This window comes from Bos taurus, chromosome 20 (assembly GCF_002263795.3).
Source record: "Bos taurus isolate L1 Dominette 01449 registration number 42190680 breed Hereford chromosome 20, ARS-UCD2.0, whole genome shotgun sequence".
Classification (NCBI taxonomy): domain Eukaryota; kingdom Metazoa; phylum Chordata; class Mammalia; order Artiodactyla; family Bovidae; genus Bos; species Bos taurus.
In genome coordinates, this window is record NC_037347.1 from 37,609,111 (window position 1) to 37,630,286 (window position 21,176).

The following is a 21,176-nucleotide window of genomic DNA, read 5'->3' on the forward strand; positions in this document are numbered from 1 at the left end:
TCACTTCAGTTGTGTCCACTCTGTGTGACCCCATGGACAGCAGCCTACCAGACTCCTCTGTCCATGGGGTTCTCCAGGCAAGTAGCTTTGACTAGATGGACCTTTGTCAGCAAAGTAATGTCTCTGCTTTTTAATATGCTGTCTAGGTTGATCATAGCTTTTCTTCCAAGGAGCAAATGTCTTTTAACTTCATGGTTGCAGTCACCATCTGCAGTGATTTTGGAGCCCAAGAAAATAAAATCTCTCACTGTTTCCATTGTTTCCCCATCTATTTGCCATGAAGTAATGGGACCAGATACCATGATCTTAGTTTTTTGAATGTTGAGTTTTAAGCCAGCTTTTCAGTCTCCTCTTTCACTTTCATCATGAGGCTCTTTAGTTCTTCTTCACTTTCTGTCATAAGGGTGGTGTCATCTGCATATCTGAGGTTATTGATATTTCTTCCTGCAATCTTGATTCCAGCTTGTGCTTCATCCAGCCTGGCATTTCTAATTTCATTTGTTTAGGGAATGGTTATATTTTAGGGAAACTGATTTTCCTCTTTTTAGGCATACATGACTCCAACAGAAGCCAGACTTTCCCTCAGACTATAGAAAGTCCTTAGCCTGTATCCAGGAAAGATGATTTTCATTGTCATTCCAGAGCTAGAGGTTAGGGTAGAAACAGTGGAAGAGTTTCTCCAATAGTGAATCTATTTTCCCCACCTGTCTCTTGACTGCTGCTGCTGCTAAGTCACTTCAGTCGTGTCCGACTCTGTGCAACCCCATAGATGGCAGCCCACCAGGCTCCCCTGTCCCTGAGATTCTCCAGACAAGAACACTGGAGTGGGTTGCCATTTCCTTCTCCAACGCATGAAAGTGAAAAGTGAAAGTGAAGTCACTCAGTCGTGTCTGACTCTTAGCGACCCCATGGACTCTAGGCTCCTCCATCCATGGGATTTTCCAGGCAAGAGTACCAGAGTGGGGTGCCACTGCCTTCTCTGCATATAAGTTAAATAAGCAGGGTGACAATTTACAGCCTTGACGTACTCCTTTTCCGATTTGGAACCAGTCTGTTGTTCCATGTCCAGTTCTAACTGTTGCTTCCTGACTTGCATATAGGTTTCTCAAGAGGCAGGTCAGGTGGTCTGGTATTCCAATCTCTTTCAGAATTTTCCACAGTTTATTGTGATCCACACAGTCAAAGGCTTTGGCATAGTCAATAAAGCAGAAATAGATGTTTTTCTGGAACTCTCTTGCTTTTTCGATGATCCAGCGGATGTTGGCAATTTGATCTCTGGTTCCTCTGCCTTTTCTAAAACCAGCTTGAACATCTGGAAGTTCATGGTTCACGTATTGCTGAAGCCTGGCTTGGAGAATTTTGAGCATGACTTTACTAGCGTGTGAGATGAGTGCAACTGTGTGGTAGTTTGAGCATTCTTTGGCATTGTCTTTCTTTGGGATTGGAATGAAAACTGACCTTTTCCAGTCCTGTGGCCACTGCTGAGTTTTCCAAATTTGCTGGCATATATCTTTTAGAATCTTTTTAAACAATACAAGTATACAAGGCTCCTTCTGTTCTCCCCATACCAAAAAAAAAAACAACACAAAAAACTAAGAGATTATATTAGCTACTATTAATTACCAAGAAGAGTGATTTTTCTCTCTTAAGGAAGTTGGGACTGGAAAAATTTAGAGAACCATTGATCTGGACTTCCTTTTTGGGTATTTTTTCAAAGTGAAGTCTACCTTGATCATTCAACACACTCAAGAATTGTTCTAGAACCAATTTGTTGGGATGAAGTTCCTGCAAGAGATAGGAATGCCTTTTGTCTTAACAGAAAAATAAATAAGCTGCAGAAAGGCCAGAGCCTTGCTCTTTATGATGCTTTTCTATCTCGATTTTGTCAACTAACAGAAGGTAGGACTGTGTTTTTTCTTTGAGAAGCATAGGAATTTAAACCAACTGTCCATTTTTCACAATAGAGAAAATGAAAACCTCAGAGAATCTTTTAGCCATGAGCCAATCAGATAAATGTATTCAGCTAAGATGGACTGTGAATTATTCAGTTTTCATAATTCAACATAATAAGGAATATAATAACTGTACAATTAGGACTGTTCATTATATGTAGCCAAAAAAAAAACCAAAACCATTATCTGTAGTGTTTTCTAAAAAGGCTTTTGTTTTCATATTTTTTCTTCTACTGAAATCTTAATAACTCTTGAACCACAGGTCATTAATGCAGTTAGAGTCCAGAGAGATCAAGTCCTGCACTTCTCTCTATTGAATCTTTTCACAATGTCTGTGGAGAGAAAGAAAACCAGAGAGATTCACTGTGTCTAAAGATCGGTCACACAGGGGGTCTGCTTGTGCCTAAAAGTCCTTTCCAAGCCCCTCTTGTGATGAGGCCGCACTGTTTGGAAGTGGACTTTGACCGTGCACTTGGGAAGCTGGGATCAGTAGCTTGGTGTCACAAGAAGGCCAAGAGGTTTATCTACAAGAACCCTGTGACTGTGAACATAGCCCATCAAAGCCATAAATACCTCCCAAGGGCAACTGAAGGTTGTAAGAGCCAAACTCTCAAACGACACAGAGGAGACAGTATGAAGTATGGTACAGAATGCCTTTGGAAATTGTCCAAAGATCTGATGAACTATGGGGCAAAAACAGTAGATCTGATTTAAGAACAGTGTTCCAACTTACATTAGTCATCAGTTATAAAACAAAAAAATGGTTTCTTGACACAAATCTCAAACTTCCTTGAAAAGTCCCCAAGTTAAAATTTTGAAAACTGAGTTTGTTGTTTCGAGTGGCACAGTCCTGACTACAGATAAAATAATCAAACATGTAAACCTTGAAAAATTTTCTTTCAACATTGAGACAGTGCAAACATTTTTAAAAATTTAATAATAGAAAGGTATTTAGCAGAATAAAATATAGTTTCTTGCATGTTTATGTGCTTGGTCCTCAAAAAAAAAAAAAAAAAAAAAGCCAAATGGTAAATTTAAGGCTGATTAATGCCTTAATTAAAAGAAAATTCTAAGTGATCACATAGAAACATAGAGAATGCTTCTTATAAACTCTCAGCACCCAAAGCCCATGTTAGCCTCCTCCACATGAAGGTTGGGATAAATTAAAAATAAGGAACAAAACCCAGGAAGTTACTGTGATAAATAGCCATAAAAGAAACTGAGCGCTTTTAAAATATAATAATTGCTGGAACTGCTGCTACCTTTTCTCAAAAGCTGTTTGCAGTTGTAAAAATAAAATGGATGATTGCAGGCTGGATATTTAAGGAAATAGCCTTTCAGTAAAAATCTGACCAAAATCTGACTTTTTCTAGTATTGACAAAAATCTCTTTCCATGAAAGAATCACAGATTCTATCTTATCTTTGGTGTAAGTAAACCAATGAGTAGATTGGCAGGAATAATGTGCCCAAGTAGAACTGATTAAATTCCTTTAATACATTTGATTTCTCTTTCTCTTTCCTGAGCAAACTTTGGAATCATTTTGAATGCCAAAGGTAATATTCCACTTAACAAAAGATATATTTGAATTTGAGTGTATCTTGATTGGATGTCAAGAATGAATACTTATTTGGAAGGATCAAGTATGCTTTGCTCCAGAGAAATTCATGGCAGCTAATTTTGCCTTTTGTATATTGAAAATAATTAAATTATTTCATTCAAGTCCTTTTAATAAATTGCATTATGACCGGCATGTGACTGAGAATAGAAGTTGGTTAACAGTGAGTGTTAGTTGAGTACTCACAGGACTTACAAAGTATTTTAAGAGGAAAATGGTCAAATTAGATTCTTGGTGCTACAAAAGAAGAACCATGTATTTCCAGTGGGATAATTAAAGAAAACAAATGAAAACCTAAAACTTAGTTATGCAGAATCATGAACTTTTCTCTGCACTTTCTGTGTGTATGAAGTAAGTAAGCAGAGTCTAATTCCATTGCAACACTCACAAATGTGTAGTTTATAATGATATGGTGTCATAAGGAATCTATATTTTACTAGAATAGATATATTTTGGCTAGTGACCCCAGGGTTGTGGACAGAAATGATTTCAACAAAAAGTATGCCAAGGGAACAATTCTACCTCTGACCCTTACACTCCAATAGCCCAATAAACATGGATGGATGTAATATAAAATTTAAATTTAAATTCCTGCCCATGCCTTTGTTTCCTTCACGTAGCAAAATTTGTACTCCACCGAGGCAAGAACTTTTGTACCTGTAAAGTGTCAAGAAATCTTTTTCTCTTCCCCCCAAATACCCCTTTGGGCATTATTTGTGAGGACGCTTGAAATAGACATCCTGAAATAGAAAGTTTTCAAAGACTTAAGAACCACTTGGAATATTCTCCTTTAAGAGACCACAAATATGACACCACAAATTGTTTTCCTTCTAATATCCAAACCCATTTCCCAGCAGGGAGGTTAAATTGTCACTGTCAGTGTGTACACACAGATGCACAATGCTGGGCCAGTGTGGCACCTGTGGGGGAGCTTGACTGCAAAGCTTAATCAGAAGGGAGACGCACTGTCTGCCTTCATGCAGCTTGCACTTGGAGAGGACACTGGCCCAGAGCCACCAAAAGCAAATCACAGGGCTGCAGAATGAAGCCGACACATACCAGAGTGCGGTTTGTCTAACCACAAGAGGGGGCAGACATGACTAAACAATGTCTAACATTTAGATTTCCAAAGAGCTTGGGATATTTTGTTTATTTTTTGAGGGTTTTAATCTCATGGCCCTTGTGTGGATTTCAACACAGAAAGGATAATCTGAAACAGCAAAATAAACAGAGGAAACCAACTGTTAGTGAAACAAAAGCCAGCCCTTGTTATCAAGGATAGTCCATGTAATACTCTATCAGTGTTCTTTAAAATTCCAGACTTCCCTTGGTCAGACCAATAATCCATCCTGTCTCTGGCAGCAGCACCAATGTTGCCCTCTGAGACATCAACTTCAAAAGACCCAACAGACTTTAGTTTTCCCTTAACAATATAGCTTTGTTTCTTTAACGGGTGGTCAGTGGCTTATATTTCGCTTACACCAGTCTTTAAGGTTTTCTTTAATAAAACGCAAAGGAATAATTTGTAATTATCCTGTACATTACTTATACATCTGTAAGAGTGTATCACCATCAATGCAAGAAATAGCTTGGGGTATATAATTCTATTCAGGCATAAAAGTGAGCAATAACCAGTACCAAAACTAGCTCATCAAACAGAGGTAAAGCTCGCTCCTGGCAATTCAATAAATGAGATGGAAGCTGAATGAAACAACCCCCAAATTATTGAGAATGATCAGTTGGCAGGCTTCACTTTGGCTTTCTGATGGTCTAAAGGCAACAGAAGCCATTCTGCAAAGACACAGCTCAAAATTTGGATTGGAGGTCTTACACATGCTTTAAAGGGAAAGATTCCTAAAAGAATGGAACTAAGGGGGTTCTTCTTAAATTCCCCAAGTGCGAATACCTAAGGAAGCAAACACTTTCCTTCTGAGTTGAAAATAACTGACTTGGAATTATAGCTCACCATGCAAAGAATTAGAATGAATACATAATCCAATAGTATTGTAAAAGATCGGAACAGAACTTTCAGCAATGGGGGGCATTCTGTAAATTAAGATGTACCAGGCCACTGAAGCAGCTCATAAAAATCACTTCATACCAGTGAGATTTGTGTCAGCACTCCAGTCTTAACATCTACATTCCTTGGAGGAATCCAGAGGATCTCTGGCTTTAGTCTGTCTCTTCCCCCACCCCCACACTCACCCCCAACCACCTCAGGGAAACCACAGGGGCCGTGGAAGAATGTCTCAGTCTGGAGAGATTTTAACATTCTGGATAACCCAAGCATCTATACTGCTATTTCCAAATGTAAATCCAGGCGCAGAGAGAAAGCTATCTGACTAAAGCAGATGTCCTTTGAAAGCTGTGTATAAAAACTCTAGCGGTGGTAGATTAGATTAATAAGAAAACAAATATTTAGAATATTTAGACAAATATTTAGAAACGTCTCTTTCAAAAGAACTAATATTAAAATAGCACATCTTGTATGACTGATTAATTTTTGCTATACAATAGAAACTAACACAACATTATAAAGCAACTATGCTTCAAACGATTGACTTAAAAAATCATATTTTTGGAGTGGAAGGTGAGAGGGAGGTTCAAGAGGGAGGGGGCATATATACACCTATGGCTGATTCATGTTTATGTATAGCAGAAACCAATACAATATTGTAAAGCAATTATCCTCCAATTAAAAATAAAAAACCAGAAAAAAATTACATCTACCTTATTTTAAAAAATGTTTGTGTTTAAGATCATGTAACATAAAATGTACCACCTTAACTATTTTCAGATGTACAGTTGAGTGGTGTTAAGTATAGTCACATTGCTGTGTCACCTGTCTTATTTTTTTAGTTAAGTTGATTTGTATTCACTATAAAGAAATTAATACAAACAAAAAGTTGTAATTGATGAGTCCACATACATTTTAAAGGATTTCAGCAATTATTTTAGTACAACCAAAGATGTAATATTTGAACTTTATCTTTTTTGAAATGTAAAATTTAGTTATAATACAGAAATTACATATCTTACGACTTCAAAAGTTTTAGCTAAAACATACATCTTTTATAGGTAAAAGTTAAACAACAACAAAAAAACCCAACAAACCAAGAAAGACATGGTTAGTGTTGGCAAGAATGTAGACAAACTGGAACCCCAGCATGCGGCTGGTGGGGATAAGATGGTACAAGTAGTACAAGACAGTCTGGCAGTTCTTCCAGAGTTTTAAGGAGAATTATCATGTCCCAGGAGTTCCAGTCTGAGGTATATACCCAAGAGAAATGAAAACATCGGCCCACGAAAGTTTACAGCAGCATTATTCATAAGAGCACCCTGCCTGTAACAGACAAAATCCCTGAAGTCTACCAAGTAATGAATGATAAATAAAGTATGGGATGTTCAGAAAACAAAATATCATTTGGCCACAAAAGGGACTGAGACACGAACATGCACAGCAACAAGGATGAACTCTGAAAGAACTAGTAACAAAGGACCATGCATTCCATTTATATGGAATCTCCAGGATAGACAGGCGCAGAGAGAAAGGCAATAGTTTGGTGTTTGCGTAGGGCTGGAGGAATGGGGTAATTGGCGGGGGTGATGGCTATGGAGTGTGGGTTTTTTTTCAGGGGGTAATAATAATGTTCTAAAATTTTAATGTGATGATGGATGCACAACGTCACGAATACACTAAAAACCATTGAATTATACACAATAGGGGTAAATCGTATGTGTATGAGTTACATTTCAGCAGAACTGTTAAAAAAATTAAAAGCACCTTGAAATAAGATAAACCTAAGTCTACCAATACCAAGAAATAATTTTAGGAACATCATATAAATAAAAACCTCTCTCTTTCTATTGTAAAATAGGCTTCTATCATTCCAAAGAACAAGTAGTGACAGAGGCAAAGTTTGGCAACCAGGATGTTCCTAGCAGTTGAAAGTCTGATACACACTGCTACACATCCATCTTTCACAGATGCAAAATGTGCTTCTGTGGTGTATACAGCACTTTTCAGGCACTTGACCTCACTTGCTAGCTGTTAAGTTAGTGTTCAGATGTTTATTTAATGGGAAATTATAGAGTGACGTCAGTCACTTTCCCATAAAACATCTGTTTTCTGCTAAGATCAGATAATGATGCCACATGCCCAATTCAGAGGGAAAAAAATGAATAAAGTCAGTAGACCGAATTCTTTTGATTTTTCACTATAAATTTTTCTTCAGTATTTCTTGCCTCTACTTATGTGAATGCTAGCAGAAAAATGACTTAAAAATTATGAATACCTAAATGATATTACAAACTTTGCAACTGTCAATCATGCTTTCGTTTAATAGCTTATACTATTTGTGGAAATATGCTTTATAGTTTTGTTCCTATACTGCATAAGAGTCATATTTTCTTACAGTAAATGTATTCCTACATCATTCAATATGTAAACATTTTGAATATACCCATGAGAGTGTTATGAGTTTCCAGTTTGTTATTCTTAAATATGTTTAAGAACTACTACATTAATGCCTGGCTTTAAGCCTAAGTATGCCAAAGGAATGCTTTCAGATATGTCATTAAGCATAGGTCCCAAGATAAGACTACCAAATTCTATTCTAAAATAAAAAAGAAGGCAAGATTCTAGTATGAAAGTTATAAGATTCTAGTATAGAAGCTATTAATGTTTCCATCTTTTTTAAAAAAAAAAAAAAACCTTTTTATTTTATATTGGAGTATAGACAATTCATAATGTTGTGATAATTTCAGGTACACAGCAAAGCAACTCAGCCATACATATATAAGTATTCATTCTTTCCCAAACTCCAAAATACTTAGTGTGTAGGTAAGGTATGCTGATATTAAGGATTTTATGGTATGCACCAACTCAGGAAAATTTTGCGATATTCTTTAGGAAAGTTAGTTCTAAAATAATTGAAACTTCAGCTCTTAGCACAAATTCCTCTGAGAACAATGTGTTCAAATTATAGCTTAACTAGAAATAATCTATGTAAGATACCATAAAGTACAGAAAGAAATTCTGGAAAAGCTGTAAATTACAAAGAGTAGAGGCAACAGTCAGACCAGAGTACTTTTCAGAGTTGGAAGAACTTTGGACAAAACACACACAGTTATGTATGCACAGACATACTTGTATTGTGCTTCAGTGAAAAATTGTGTCCCCAAATTCCATAGCATCAACATTTTATTGCATCATCTTATACCAGAGATGTATCATGCTCTCTGGAAGCAGATTTTGGTAATTACTGTAAGCAGTGGCAGGGAAGTTTGCACCACAAAAGGGAAGAACTGGGTTGGCAATACTTTTTTAAAGTGAAGGACAGCTCTTGGTGTGTGTGTGTGTGCGGGGGTGGCGGGGTAGGACATTATGGAAACATGAAACAAGTTAAAATTATCTTAAAGTATCATTCCTGTCTTACGTGTTCTGGTATTTGCTTCAAAATAATCCAATGGTGGGAAGGAGTATAGGTGGGGGAGGGGATCTAAGGGTACTGCAGACAAGATTATATATTTATATTCTCCCTCAACCACACTGACAAGTCCTGGTAATATAAACGTCATTTCAACAGGCTGAATCTAGAAAGTCTGCAATCACCTTGCCACCTTGTTCTTCCTTCTAAAACTCTTTCTAAATGGCTAGCCAAGAGCTTCTTCTGACTTGTTTACTTGCCCCCAGCATCACAGAGCTCAGACACTGGCCTCCCTTCATCCAGTGCTCTGAGAGGAAACCCCCTTGGTAATTTAGGGGAAGTTTCTTCCCTCCGAGAAAAACTCAGATGAAAACTCAAGTAATTGTTTAACAAATTAAACAAAGACGGCAAAACCTATTTCCCCATACATGGGAGTCCAGGAAATGCACATCTGAAAGCAGTCTTAACTGAAAATGTAGATGTTGCTGGGCTAGCAAAACAGTTGCAATCATGGGTAGTAAACTGGCTTCCATCTGGGATTTTTGTAAAGATCTTCTGTGAAGAAGCTAAAAAGAAGTTTATCTTGCCTAGAGAAACGAATTTGCACAAATACAAGACTCGGGAAGCTAGATTCTACACAGGCTCAAAATTGGCTGGATCATTCCAGCAGATCCATCCTTCAGCAGAAAATATCATCACCCCCAAAAGCCTTCTTTCTGCTTATCATGAAATATCCACTAAACACTGAACAAACAGAAGAAGGGGTACTATCCCCTGAAGACACACAATCCATGACATTGTCACAGAAAGCCTTATCCAGCTATAGAATCTTGTCTCTTTCTGTCTCTATCTCCGTCTCTTTCTGCTGGCAGATACTCCAGCACCGTTTTACTCGGCTTTATGAGACATGCATAATTTATAACGGAAGGCAGTTTTCCCAGTCACTTTCAAGGTAAGCAGTTTTCCTAGCAGAAATCCATTCAAATCAGAGTTAATAAACTGGGTGTCTGTGTGTGTCCTTAAGCACAAATCTCCAGTCAGGATTCATCCTCGCTCTACTGAAAACCATTATCATATCAGCAGAATAAAAGCATCTGTTTTCAGCACTGTCCACAGACCTGCAGTTTCAGAGTGGTTTGAAAGAAATTACCAGATTAATACCAAATTAATATAAGCTGGGGTTGGGGGGTGGGGGGGGGTAGGGGTGGGGGTGGGGCCGGGGATCTTATTTTTCTTAGAGAATAATTTAACTTTAAAAGAAGCTTTAAATCTTTTTTTTTTTTTTAATTAAAGAAACGTTAAAAAATGTCTTACAAGCAGGAACTGATCAAAACTGTAGGCTACCTACCTTGAAGCTGCTGAAATTTCACAGATAAGAATTCCCAAGTCATAGAAGCCTAAGCTTTCTAGGAAAGCCTTGAGCCTGGGGCTTCTGATTTTTCAAGAACTGTTTGATTTTTTTTTTATAACATATTTATTTTTCTCATATAAATCTCTTATGAACCATATGTTGCAGGCAGAATATTTGGTTAACTTCTCAAGTTAGTAAAACTAAAGCTTAGAAAGTTTAAGCGATTACTAAAGTTTACAAAGTTAGTGAAAACAGAGGCAGGACTTCCAAATTCAGCTCTACCTTCTTTCTTATCTTTCTTTTTTCTACCGTTTCTTTTCATGCATGGCATTTGATCACCAAAATGTACAATCCAATAAACTATTAGCTTCTTTAGGACAGGCAACAAGTTCCCCCTTGGCATTGTTAATATAGATCTTCCTTGATTTACAATGGGTTTCAGCTCAGTTCAGTTCAGTCGCTCAGTCGTACTTCTCCACAAACTTCATTTCTGAGGAGTTAGGTGACCACAGGCTGAACCCCTCTGAGCCAGGGGTCTGTTGCACCTTATGACAGCTGACCCACCCCAGTCGGTATGAGCAGAGGACTGGGTCCGGTGACTGCCCCGACCTGGTCATGTGACACCTGAACACTGGGTTCAACTCTGGGAACACAAGGGGATGTGGAAGGCAACCAGGTTGGCGAAGGGCCTAGGAGGACTGGGCATCTGAGAAAAACTGGCAGAAAAATTCGAGGCTGTGCTCAAGTGCTTTCCTGACACCGTCCGAACTGTCATCCTCTATTTCTCCCTGGACCTCACAGGAGACAAGTTCAACTTAAGTTTGGACCATGGACACACAAAACTTTCAGGCAGCGGCTGCGGGCCGCCTTCCGGGGTGCAGGGGAGGGGGCTGCCACTCTGGGCGCTGGAATGCACAGCATGTCCTCTCCCTGCCATCCAGCTCAGAGGGACCCAATCTCCTGCATGCTCCACTGAGAGCCGAGAGAGAGGCTCTGCTCCCAAAGGGAGTTTCTGTGGCTGAAATCCCGTCAGGGTCCTCTTCCCTCTGTGTGGCCGCACATCCCAGGGTTACTTTTGCTGGGAGCTGCCCAGGGCCCAACCTCCGGCTCTTGCAGCATTTAATGGTGAGCCAAGTGTAAGGAGAACAACAACCTAAACAACTTCTTCTCTGCTAGTAGAGTCGCTTCCTGACAAGGGAGCCTGAAAACTGGGGAGTACAGCTGGCCTGGGGCTACTCAGTCTCAACTTTGTCCCTCCCTGGGCTCTTCCTCCCTGCGTCACTGTCCCCGTCCATGACACTGCCACTGCAAGTCTATTGCCCACCGGACTCTGAACTCCTGAAGTCAGGGATTTTGTCTTTCTCATTAAAAAAAAAAAAAATTTTTTTTTTTTTGGCCTGTGCCTTGAAGCATTCGGGATCCTACTTTGGCGACCAGGGATCGAACCTGTACCCCCTGCAGTGGAAGCGAGAGGCTTAACCACTGGACTGCCAGGGAAGTTCTGTGTCATCCTCATGTCCTAGAAAAGTGGCTGGTACATTAAAAAAAAGAAAAAAAAATTCAAGTGCTTATTGAATGAAATTATTTGTGATGGAAAGGTAGATATTTTCTGGGACAGCTAGACTTAAATAATTTGGTCTACCTTTTAACAAAACCCAAATTTACTAAAAATAAATAAAGAGCATTTAGTTTCCAAGATTTCCTTTCTGCAGGATGCCAAAAAAAAAGCCAGGTGATCTCTTCAGCCCTCAGGTGGGTCTTCCTATTATATCTTACAATCTCTCTGTCTCTGTGGATGTAATTCAGCCTCCCTCCCCATGTTTGTCAACAGATGTAGAGAGAAAATGAAGCGGGGCCAACCTGTTGGCTTCAAATGAACTGGGCCAAAGTTTCTTTCTGGGTGGCTTGTTTCTAGGTTGCCAAGCATTGTGTCGAGACAGACTCCACTTGTCCAACTTTTGATTAGCCAGGAAGGCTCCGCTTGTGGCCTATAAGCAGCAAGTAGATTTTGCTGCCCTGTGGATTCCAGGGTGCTGCACACTGGGGCCTCGTTGCTCAGTAACGACTGGGCAGTTGTATAACCAATGATAATATTTAGAATGATGCAGCAGTAATAAGGTCATCCCATTCCACATTGCAGGGAAGAAACCAATCCTTTCCAGTGGACAGGAAGGAATTCTCCCTGGCCCCCAGTTGCTACTTGATTAACTTCATGGTTTCTTTAATCAACCTTTAATAGGAAAATGATCACTGTGAAGACCACAGACAAATAAAATGTAAGGAATCTGGAGGCTTAGTTACATGCCCCTAAGCTGAAGCTCTCTCTTCTTGTTCTAGAATTTTCACTCATACTGTGTGGACCAGGACAGCTCTTACTGCTGCTATCCTTACCACCAGTAGCTACCAGTAACTGAGCACGTACAACCTAGACAGCATATTAAAAAGCAGAGACATTACTTTGCCAACAAAGGTCCGTCTAGTCGAGGCTATGGTTTTTCCAGTAGTCATGTATGGATGTGAGAGTTGGACTATAAAGAAAGCTGAGCACCAAAGAATTGATGCTTTTGAACCATGGTATTGGAGAAGACTCTTGAGAGTCCCTTGGACTGCAAGGAGATCCAACCAGTCCATCCTAAAGGAATTCAGTCCTGAATATTCATTGGAAGGACTGACATTAAAGCTGAAACTCCAGTCCTTTGGCCACCTGATGCAAAGAGCTGACTCATTTGAAAAGACCCTGATGCTGGGAAAGATTGAAGGCGGGAGGAGAAGGGGATGACAGAGGATGGGATGGTTGGATGGCATCACTGACTCAATGGACATGGGTTTGGGTGAACACCAGGAGCTGGTGATGAACAGGGAGGCCTGGCGTGCTGCAGTCCATGGGGTCACAAGGAGTGGGAAACAACTGAGCTAAACTGAACTGAACTGTGTGCCAAGCACAAATCCTCAGAACAGATCCATGACACAGATACCATGAATGAATTCATTTTACAGAGAATGAAAAGGAGGCTCAAAGACACTCCTCCCCACCAGAGATAGATATATTTCCTTCTTCAATGAAATGTATGTGTAGGGGGGAAAAGGAAAGAAATCTGCTCTCCCTTTTCTTGTACATAAGCACCTGGAGTATTTCATCAAGCCTCAGTGATACCCCTCAGCTACGACAGTGTATCATTTAAAATAGTAAATTTGTCTTATGTGTTTTGGCTTTCATTTTTGCAAGACCTTCACAAAACCTTCATATGTCCAAGAACCAAGAATCGTCTAGCTCATTGCTTGCCCTCTCATGTTAAATGAAATGACAAAATTTGAGATCATTCTTATTGTAGCTGTCTTTTCTTTGACAATAAGGGGCCATATTTTGAGGTTTACCATTTACTGTCTCTACTTCTGTTTTCTCAAGTAAGGGAGCCCTTTGCTGAGTGGAGCTTGTTGGCTTCACCTATACTGAAGTCCTATATTTCACTGAATTCACGGGTCTACAGATTTGGAAGATCGTTTGTCAAAAGGGATGCTTTCACCTTCCAGAAAACTGGAGACACAGGAGATTTCTTGCAGGGTAAGAGATTGAGAAGGAATGCACATTCAGAATGAGAAAAGAAAGCACGAGTTTTCTGAAAAGATTCCGAAGTAAGGAGGAAGTGAGGTGGTAGCTATGTCTATACAGAGCAACCTGAAATGGAGTTTAACTATTATCTAGTGAATTTAATCAGGGTTAAGTCAGTCAAACCAACTCATGTTTCTGGCATGAAATATCTAGTCTGGCTGCCTATCTTGACCAAATCAATAGAAATTGGTGCCAACTCCCCATTTTATTGTGTGGTATGTTGGCACAGTTGTATTCCTTTTGTCCAAAAAAATAGGTACTTGAGTACAAATGTAGCCGTTAGGCTTTCTCCCGGCTTCTCTCTGGCAGCTTCTGGAATGCTAATACATACCAAGGATGTTAGGAAGGACTGAAATGTCAAATTTGAGAAAAGGAGACCATGGCTTCCAGGGTCTCTAGTGCCACAATTCACCAAGAAAGATGTTCCAAGGGTGAAAATCTAACTTAAATTTCTCAGAGTTTAAATGTGATTAAAAACATTCAGAACCAGGCTTCTCTGGTGGCTCATTGGTCAAGAATCTGCCTGCAGGTGCAAGAGTTGCAGGTTGGATCCCTGCTCCGGGAAGATCCCACATGCCGTGGAGCAACTAAGCCCGTGTGCCACAACTACCAACCCAGTGCCTAGAGCCCGCGTACACAAGCCCACGCACTCTAGAGCCAGTGAGCCACAGCCACTGAGCCTGTGCTCTAGGGCCCAGGAACTGCAGCTACTGAGCCCACCTGCCGCGACCCTGAGCCCAGCTGCCACAACACTGAAGCTCATGCACCCTAGAGCCCGTGCTCCACAAGAGAAGCCACAACAGTGAGAAACCTGCACGCTGCACCCAAGGTTTCTCCACAACCAGAGAAAAGTCAGTGCAGCAACGACGACCCAGCACAGCCTAAAATATATTAATTAATTAATTGAAGGAAAAACAACACACAGAACCTTCTGAAACAAAATGCCAAATGCAGGCAACGCAGTAAGGGTTTCATGCATTCCAAGTTCTGTCTGCACAGACCCTGGGACTTTTGAACTTAAAGAGTGCTGAGTTCTCATATTCCTGATGGGGGCCGAAAAGGCCAGCACGGCCAGGACACAACACATTTATAACACAGAAGATGGAGAGATTTTCCAACAGTTGCTTGTTTAGTGGCGTTCAGTAGCTGATTCCATGTTAAGCTAAGCTTTGACAAGGAACTACCAACCGTGGAATAAGGTAACATATGAAACCCGGGAATAGGCTGATGCATGCACAAGTCTATCAGTGCATTCTTATAATTAATAGCACCGACACTGAAACCTGAGTTCCAGTATTGGTGGCTCAAGTGTTGGACTGAGCCTGCAGATGTGCTTTGTTTGGCTTTCACTGTTTTGTTCTGTTACCTATGTCAGTGTTTAAAAAAAGCTAGGTTCTGGACTTCCCTAGTGGTCCAGTGGTTAAGAATCTGCCTGTCCATGCAAGAGACATGAATTCAATCCGTGGTCCAGGAAGATCCCACATGCTGTGGAGCAACTAAGCCTGTGTGCCACAGCTACTTAGCCCATGCTCTAGAGCCTGTGCTTCGCAACAAGAGAAGCCATTGCAATGAGAAGCCTGCTCACTTCAACTAAAGAAAGCCTGTGCACAGCAAAAAAGACCCAGCACAGCCAAAAATAAATAAATTAGAAAAAAATCTAGGTTCTTATCAATTTTTGGATTTCTGGATTCTTTGGAAAAATTGGAAGATTTGGCCCTTGTTGACACATGGCAACAACTGGATGGAGCTGATAGCTTTCAGGTCATAATCACCTCCTTTCCTCCCTTTGTCTACACTGTTCTGCAGTGGGTCACTTTCCATTTATCATCATACTCATCCCTGCTACCTCTCCCACTGAAGAGAAATATTTCCCTGTATCCATGACTCTATCAAGTCGGAAAACAAAAAGGAGCCTGAAAGGGCAACTTCATATATAAAGATCCCTCACCTGCTTGGCCACTGGAGGCATTTGAGCTTGCTTTTCCGTTCTAAAATATTGGGCCCTTACTTTGTCCTCTCCAGATACATTCTCCAGTAATGCTTCCCAACACACACAGAGATCCTCTTGTGTATGTGTAATTTGCAAAAGTCCCCAAAGGGGACCTCCTTATTTACACTGGATCACACCCTGCTTTGGTTTAGAATCACAGCACTTCAAATCATGAAAGAAATTCTTATTGAATCTATCATTCATTCCAATTGATCATAAGTATCTAAATTATCATGTAGCTTAGAAATCATTCCTTTGAGACTAACACCTTGAAAAGATCTTTAGCAAACGTAATTATGTCCCTTGCCTTAACAGTCCTAGAAAAGAACTGAGACTCTTGTAATGGTTCCAAGTGGTGGCATTCCCAACTTGCAATTAGGTTACCTTTTAAGGTTCATTTTATACTGGTTGTTCAAGGTTTAAAATTCCTTTCTCTTTAACACCAGTATCATAAATGTTGATAATTTCTCCAAGGTTTACACACAGTTTCTTTTTAACCAAGCAGAGGGACTGCCTCTTAGTGTTGTTGTTGTTTTTTCCCTGAAAAATTACTCAACCAAAGGTCTTATTCCTGCAACAAAGTTGATGTATTAAGTATGAGAAAACACTAGGGAGTTCTACTTCAAAGGATTGCTAAAGGGAACGAATATTTTCTCTAGTTGTACTGAACAAGGGCTCTCCTCTTACAAAGGGTAACACAGTGGGTTTTTTTTTTAAAGCACAATTATCAGAAAGCAGAAACCTCTAAACACTGGCCTCACCACTGAAGAGAGAGCATAAAGGAGCACAAGACCCTCAGTTTGCATCCAGGAAAACTGCAGGGACTCAATTCCGACTCCAGCCACAGGGTGGTGGGAAGGGACTCCCTGTTCCACTAAACAAAATGGCGGATATGAGTTCTGTCCTCTGAGTGCTTGCTGCAAGAACTTGCTTCCCAGAAAAATGGCAGCAAATGCATAATGAGGACGTGCCCTCACCTCAGTATGAATGTAGCTTTTCTGCTAAGAATCGTGGCCGGCTATGATTACCTCTGGTCAGCAATGGGCCAGACCAGTTTCAAAAACATGTGCCCCAAATCATCCTGTCTACTTGACTGTTTTATGGGCAACTCATCCTCCATTGGGAGCTTTATGTACATGCAATCACTTGTTTGAAGACCTGGGCAAGTAGAAGCCAGCAGAGATCTGCAAGGCATTGGGAAAAAAAAAGAAACTGACGTAGTTTCTGTTCCAAGTAATGGCCAGCCCTCCAAGGCATGAAGCAGTCAGAATCTTGCCTCAAGACTTTCGAGTTGTTCTATGGAGTTCTTTTTACACAGAGATCTTGAAAGGAGATTATAAACATCCTTGCGAACTCCCTGGGAGGTGAAAAGATGCTGAGAGCCAGCTCACAGAATGATCTGCCTAAGGGTGGACAGTAAGCCAAGGACGGAAAAGAAAACAGGGCTAGTAATACCTGAGGTCTGGGCTTGAGCTACAAACCCAGAAACCATCCTGCTGGGGGTAGTGTCTACGGATATTCCTTCTCCAAGTCAGAGATGTGCTGTGGGGAAAGAGAACAGTGGGCAGGGAGGAACGTACAGCAACATTTTTCTGAAATTTTTAGCTCTGTTCGTATTCACCAATCACATGTACTCTTAAACCATTTCCCACGCAAGCGTAAATCGTTATTTCACGTTCATAGAGAATAAGAATCCTATCCTGCCAAGCTTCCATGCCTCGACAATCCAAGTGTCAACTGACAAAGTGTCTGGATGGGGAAATCTCCCACCCCCTCCCCATTCTCCCACCAGCGTAAAAGGCAACGGGGGTGGGGGACAATGGAGAAGTCATGCGGGTTCACCAGGAAAAGATACAGTGTTGGTGGCAGGAGAGTTGGTGAGTGTGTCGTGGGCATTACCTCTTGATGAGGCTTCCAAGAAGGCTCCCGCTCAAGTCGTGGTGGCTCTGAGAACAAGCATTCTTGCATCAATAGCTAATAGGCTGTCCAACCAGATGTTATCTGGGTGGGATAAGAGGGTGAGAAAACAGACCTGTTGTACGCTGTTGTCAACTACATCGCTGTGGGCAGAGAAGGCTGGTGGTGTAGTGTCTAGCAGGGTGCCTCTTGCATAGTGAGGCAGACCAGATTACGTGGCGGTTCAAATCCGTTTCCTCTTGTGATTGGTAAAATACGAGAGTTATAATCATTCATGCATTACTGAAGCCTCCTTTCCATCATTTTGAAGGGACTTTTATTTTCTAGAACAGAGCATGCATCCAGCAGAAACCTAAAGCGTTGGTTTTTCTAAGCGATCTTTGGCAATAAGCACACATGAAAAAACAAAACTGCATAGGGTACCTGTGACGAGACTGGAGATGATGAGTGGTAACACCAGCATCTGTAGCATCCTCATCAGGAGCTCCCCAGGAAAAGAGAAGTACTTGACTTCCCGGTAGCTCATTCTGTATGGTCGGAGGGTAAATCCAAGGATTGTACCTGAAGGAAAAAGAAAAACAAGGAAGAAAAGTTGAGCCTTTCTTGAAACTGTAACAAGCTTAGAAAAATATGCAAGAATTTGGCTGGTGATCATGCCTGTCTAACAAGAATCAATTTATTTAAGCAGCAAATATTTGTGCTGCTTTGCTGCAAGGGGTGTTGCCTGTCTTTTCAACCATAATCTCAAAGGGTCTGGCAGAATTCAGGGCTTCACAGAGAAGTTAGAGAAAAAAATGTTCCTGGTCTTAGCCAATGAAAAATTTCTTTGTCTAACTTGCAACCAATTTTGACATGGCCCAGGACAAAGTTATAAAGACTGGGGCATATCTAGGAAACAAAGCGTGTCCCCATATACAAGGCAATATGGGGGAAAAGGCTTATTATATTCAAGTTCCTTTGTAACAACAGATGTTAGAACTGCTGGCATAACTACTTATAAAGGGTAGTGTAATTTTATTTTTTACAATTAAAAAAAAAAACTCCTCTCGCTCACACTGTGAATCCAGTTTCATCATCCCCCTATCTACACCCCACACTTTCTGTCTACGTGGTCCTGATATTGCCTTGGCAACTATCCTGTACAGACTTGCTAGTTGCTGGCGGGAGAGGATTTCACTTTTCCCAAAAATCTTCCCTGAAAAACTTAGGGGATAATAGGGGACAGAGAAAGCAATTTTTCCCTTAATTTGATTCTGCTCCTGGAACTTTAAAAAATATCAAAATGAAGTACTCTGTGGTGCTCTGGTGGTTAAGAATCTGTCTGCCAATGCAGGGAACATGGGTTCAAGCCCTGGTCCAGGAAGATTCCACAGGCTGAGGGGCAACTAAGCTGTATACCACACCTACCGAGCCCATGCTTTAAGGTCCATGAGCTGCAACTACTGAAGCCCGCACACCCAAGAGCCTGTGCTCTGCAGTGAGAAGCCACTGCAATGAGAAGCATGCACACTGCAACTAGAGTGTAACCCCCGCTTGCCACAACTAGAGAAAGTCAAGCGAAGCAATGAAGACCCGGTGGAGCCAAAAATAAATAAATAGAATCTTTAAATATTTATTAACTTTATATGCAAATCAAATTATGCATGATACCATTGGAAATGTTTAAAAATTAACAAATGTACTGAATAAATTTATCCCCTCTCCCCTTTCCCTAATTAACTTTCCTGACTCCACCTCAGTTCAGTTCAGTTCAGGCACTCAGTTGTGTCTGACTTCCCGACCCCACAGACCACAGCATACCAGGCCTCCCTGTTCATCACCAACTCCCAGAGTTTACCCAAACCCATGTCCATTGAGTCAGTGACGCCATCCAATCATATCATCCTCTGTCATCCCCTTCTCCTCCCGCCTTCAATCTTTCCCAGCATCAGGGTCTTTTTAAATGAGTCAGCTCTTCACATCAGGTGGCTAAAGTATTGGAGTTTCAGCTTCACCGTCAGTCCTTCCAAAGAACACTTAGGACTGATCTCCTCTAGGATGGACTGGTTGGATCTCCTTGCAGTCCAAGAGACTCTCAAGAGTCTTCTCCAACACCACAGTTCAAAGGCATCAATTCGTCGGCACTCAGCTTTCTTTATAGTCCAACTCTCACATCCATACGTGACTACTGGAAAAACCATAGCCTTGACTAGACAGATCTTTGTTGGCAAAGTAGTCTGTGCTTTTTAATATGCTGTCTAGGTTGATCATAGCTTTTCTTCTAAGGAGCAAGCGTCTTTCAATTTCATGGCTGTAGTCACCATCTGCAGTGATTTTGGAGCCCCCCAAAATAAAGTCAGCCACTGTTTTCATTGTTTCCCCGTCTATTTGCCATGAAGTGATGGGACTGGATGCCATGATCTTAGTTTTCTGAATGTTGAGCTTTAAGCCAACTTTTTCACTCTCCTCTTTCACTTTGATCAACAGGCTCTTTAGTTCCTCTTCACTTTCTGCCATAAGGGTGGTGTCATCTGCATATCTGAGGTTATTGATATTTCTCCCGGCAATCTTGATTCCAGCTTGTGCTTCTTCCAGTCCAGCGTTTCTCATGATGTACTCTGCATAGAAGTTAAATAAGCAGAGTGACAATATACAGCCTTGATGTACTCCTTTTCCTATTTGGAACCAGTCTGTTGTTCCACGTTCAGTTCTAACTGTTGCTTCCTGACTTGCATACAGATTTCTCAAGAGGCAGGTCAGGTGGTCTGGTATTCCCATCTCTTTCAGAATTTTCTACAGTTTGTTGTGATCCACACAGTCAAAGGCTTTGGCATAGTCAATAAAGCAGTAATAGATGTTTTCCTGGAACTCTCTTGCTTTTTTGATGATGTTGGCAATTTGATCTCTGGTTCCTCTGCCTTTTCTAAAACCAGCTTGAACATCTGGACGTTCACAGTTCATATATTGCTGAAGCCTGGCTTGGAGAATTTTGAGCTTGACTTTACTAGCATGTGAGATGAGTGCAATTGTGTGGTAGTTTGAACATTCTTTGGCATTGCCTTTCTTTGGGATTGGAATGAAAACTGACCTTTTCCAGTCCTGTGGCCACTGCTGAGTTTTCCAAATTTGCTGGCATATTGAGTGCAGCACTTTCACAGCATCATCTTTCAGGATTTGAAATAGCTCAGCTGGGATTCCATCACCTCCACTACCTTTGTTTATAGTGATACTTCCTAACGCCCACTTGACTTTGCATTCCAGGATGTCTGGCTCTAGGTCAGTGATCACACCATCGTGATTATCTGGGTCGTGAAGATCTTTTACGTACAGT

At 40.8% G+C, this 21,176-nt stretch overlaps 1 protein-coding gene across 1 annotated transcript in view; it reads right to left on the reverse strand.

The window, feature by feature from the left end:
* The window catches only part of SLC1A3 (solute carrier family 1 member 3), an 80,481-nt gene that overhangs the window by 37,201 nt on the left and 22,104 nt on the right, over positions 1 to 21,176 (reverse strand). The window contains 1 exon segment of the mRNA NM_174600.2: positions 18,290 to 18,427. Coding sequence (NP_777025.1) covers positions 18,290 to 18,427 — 138 coding nt within the window.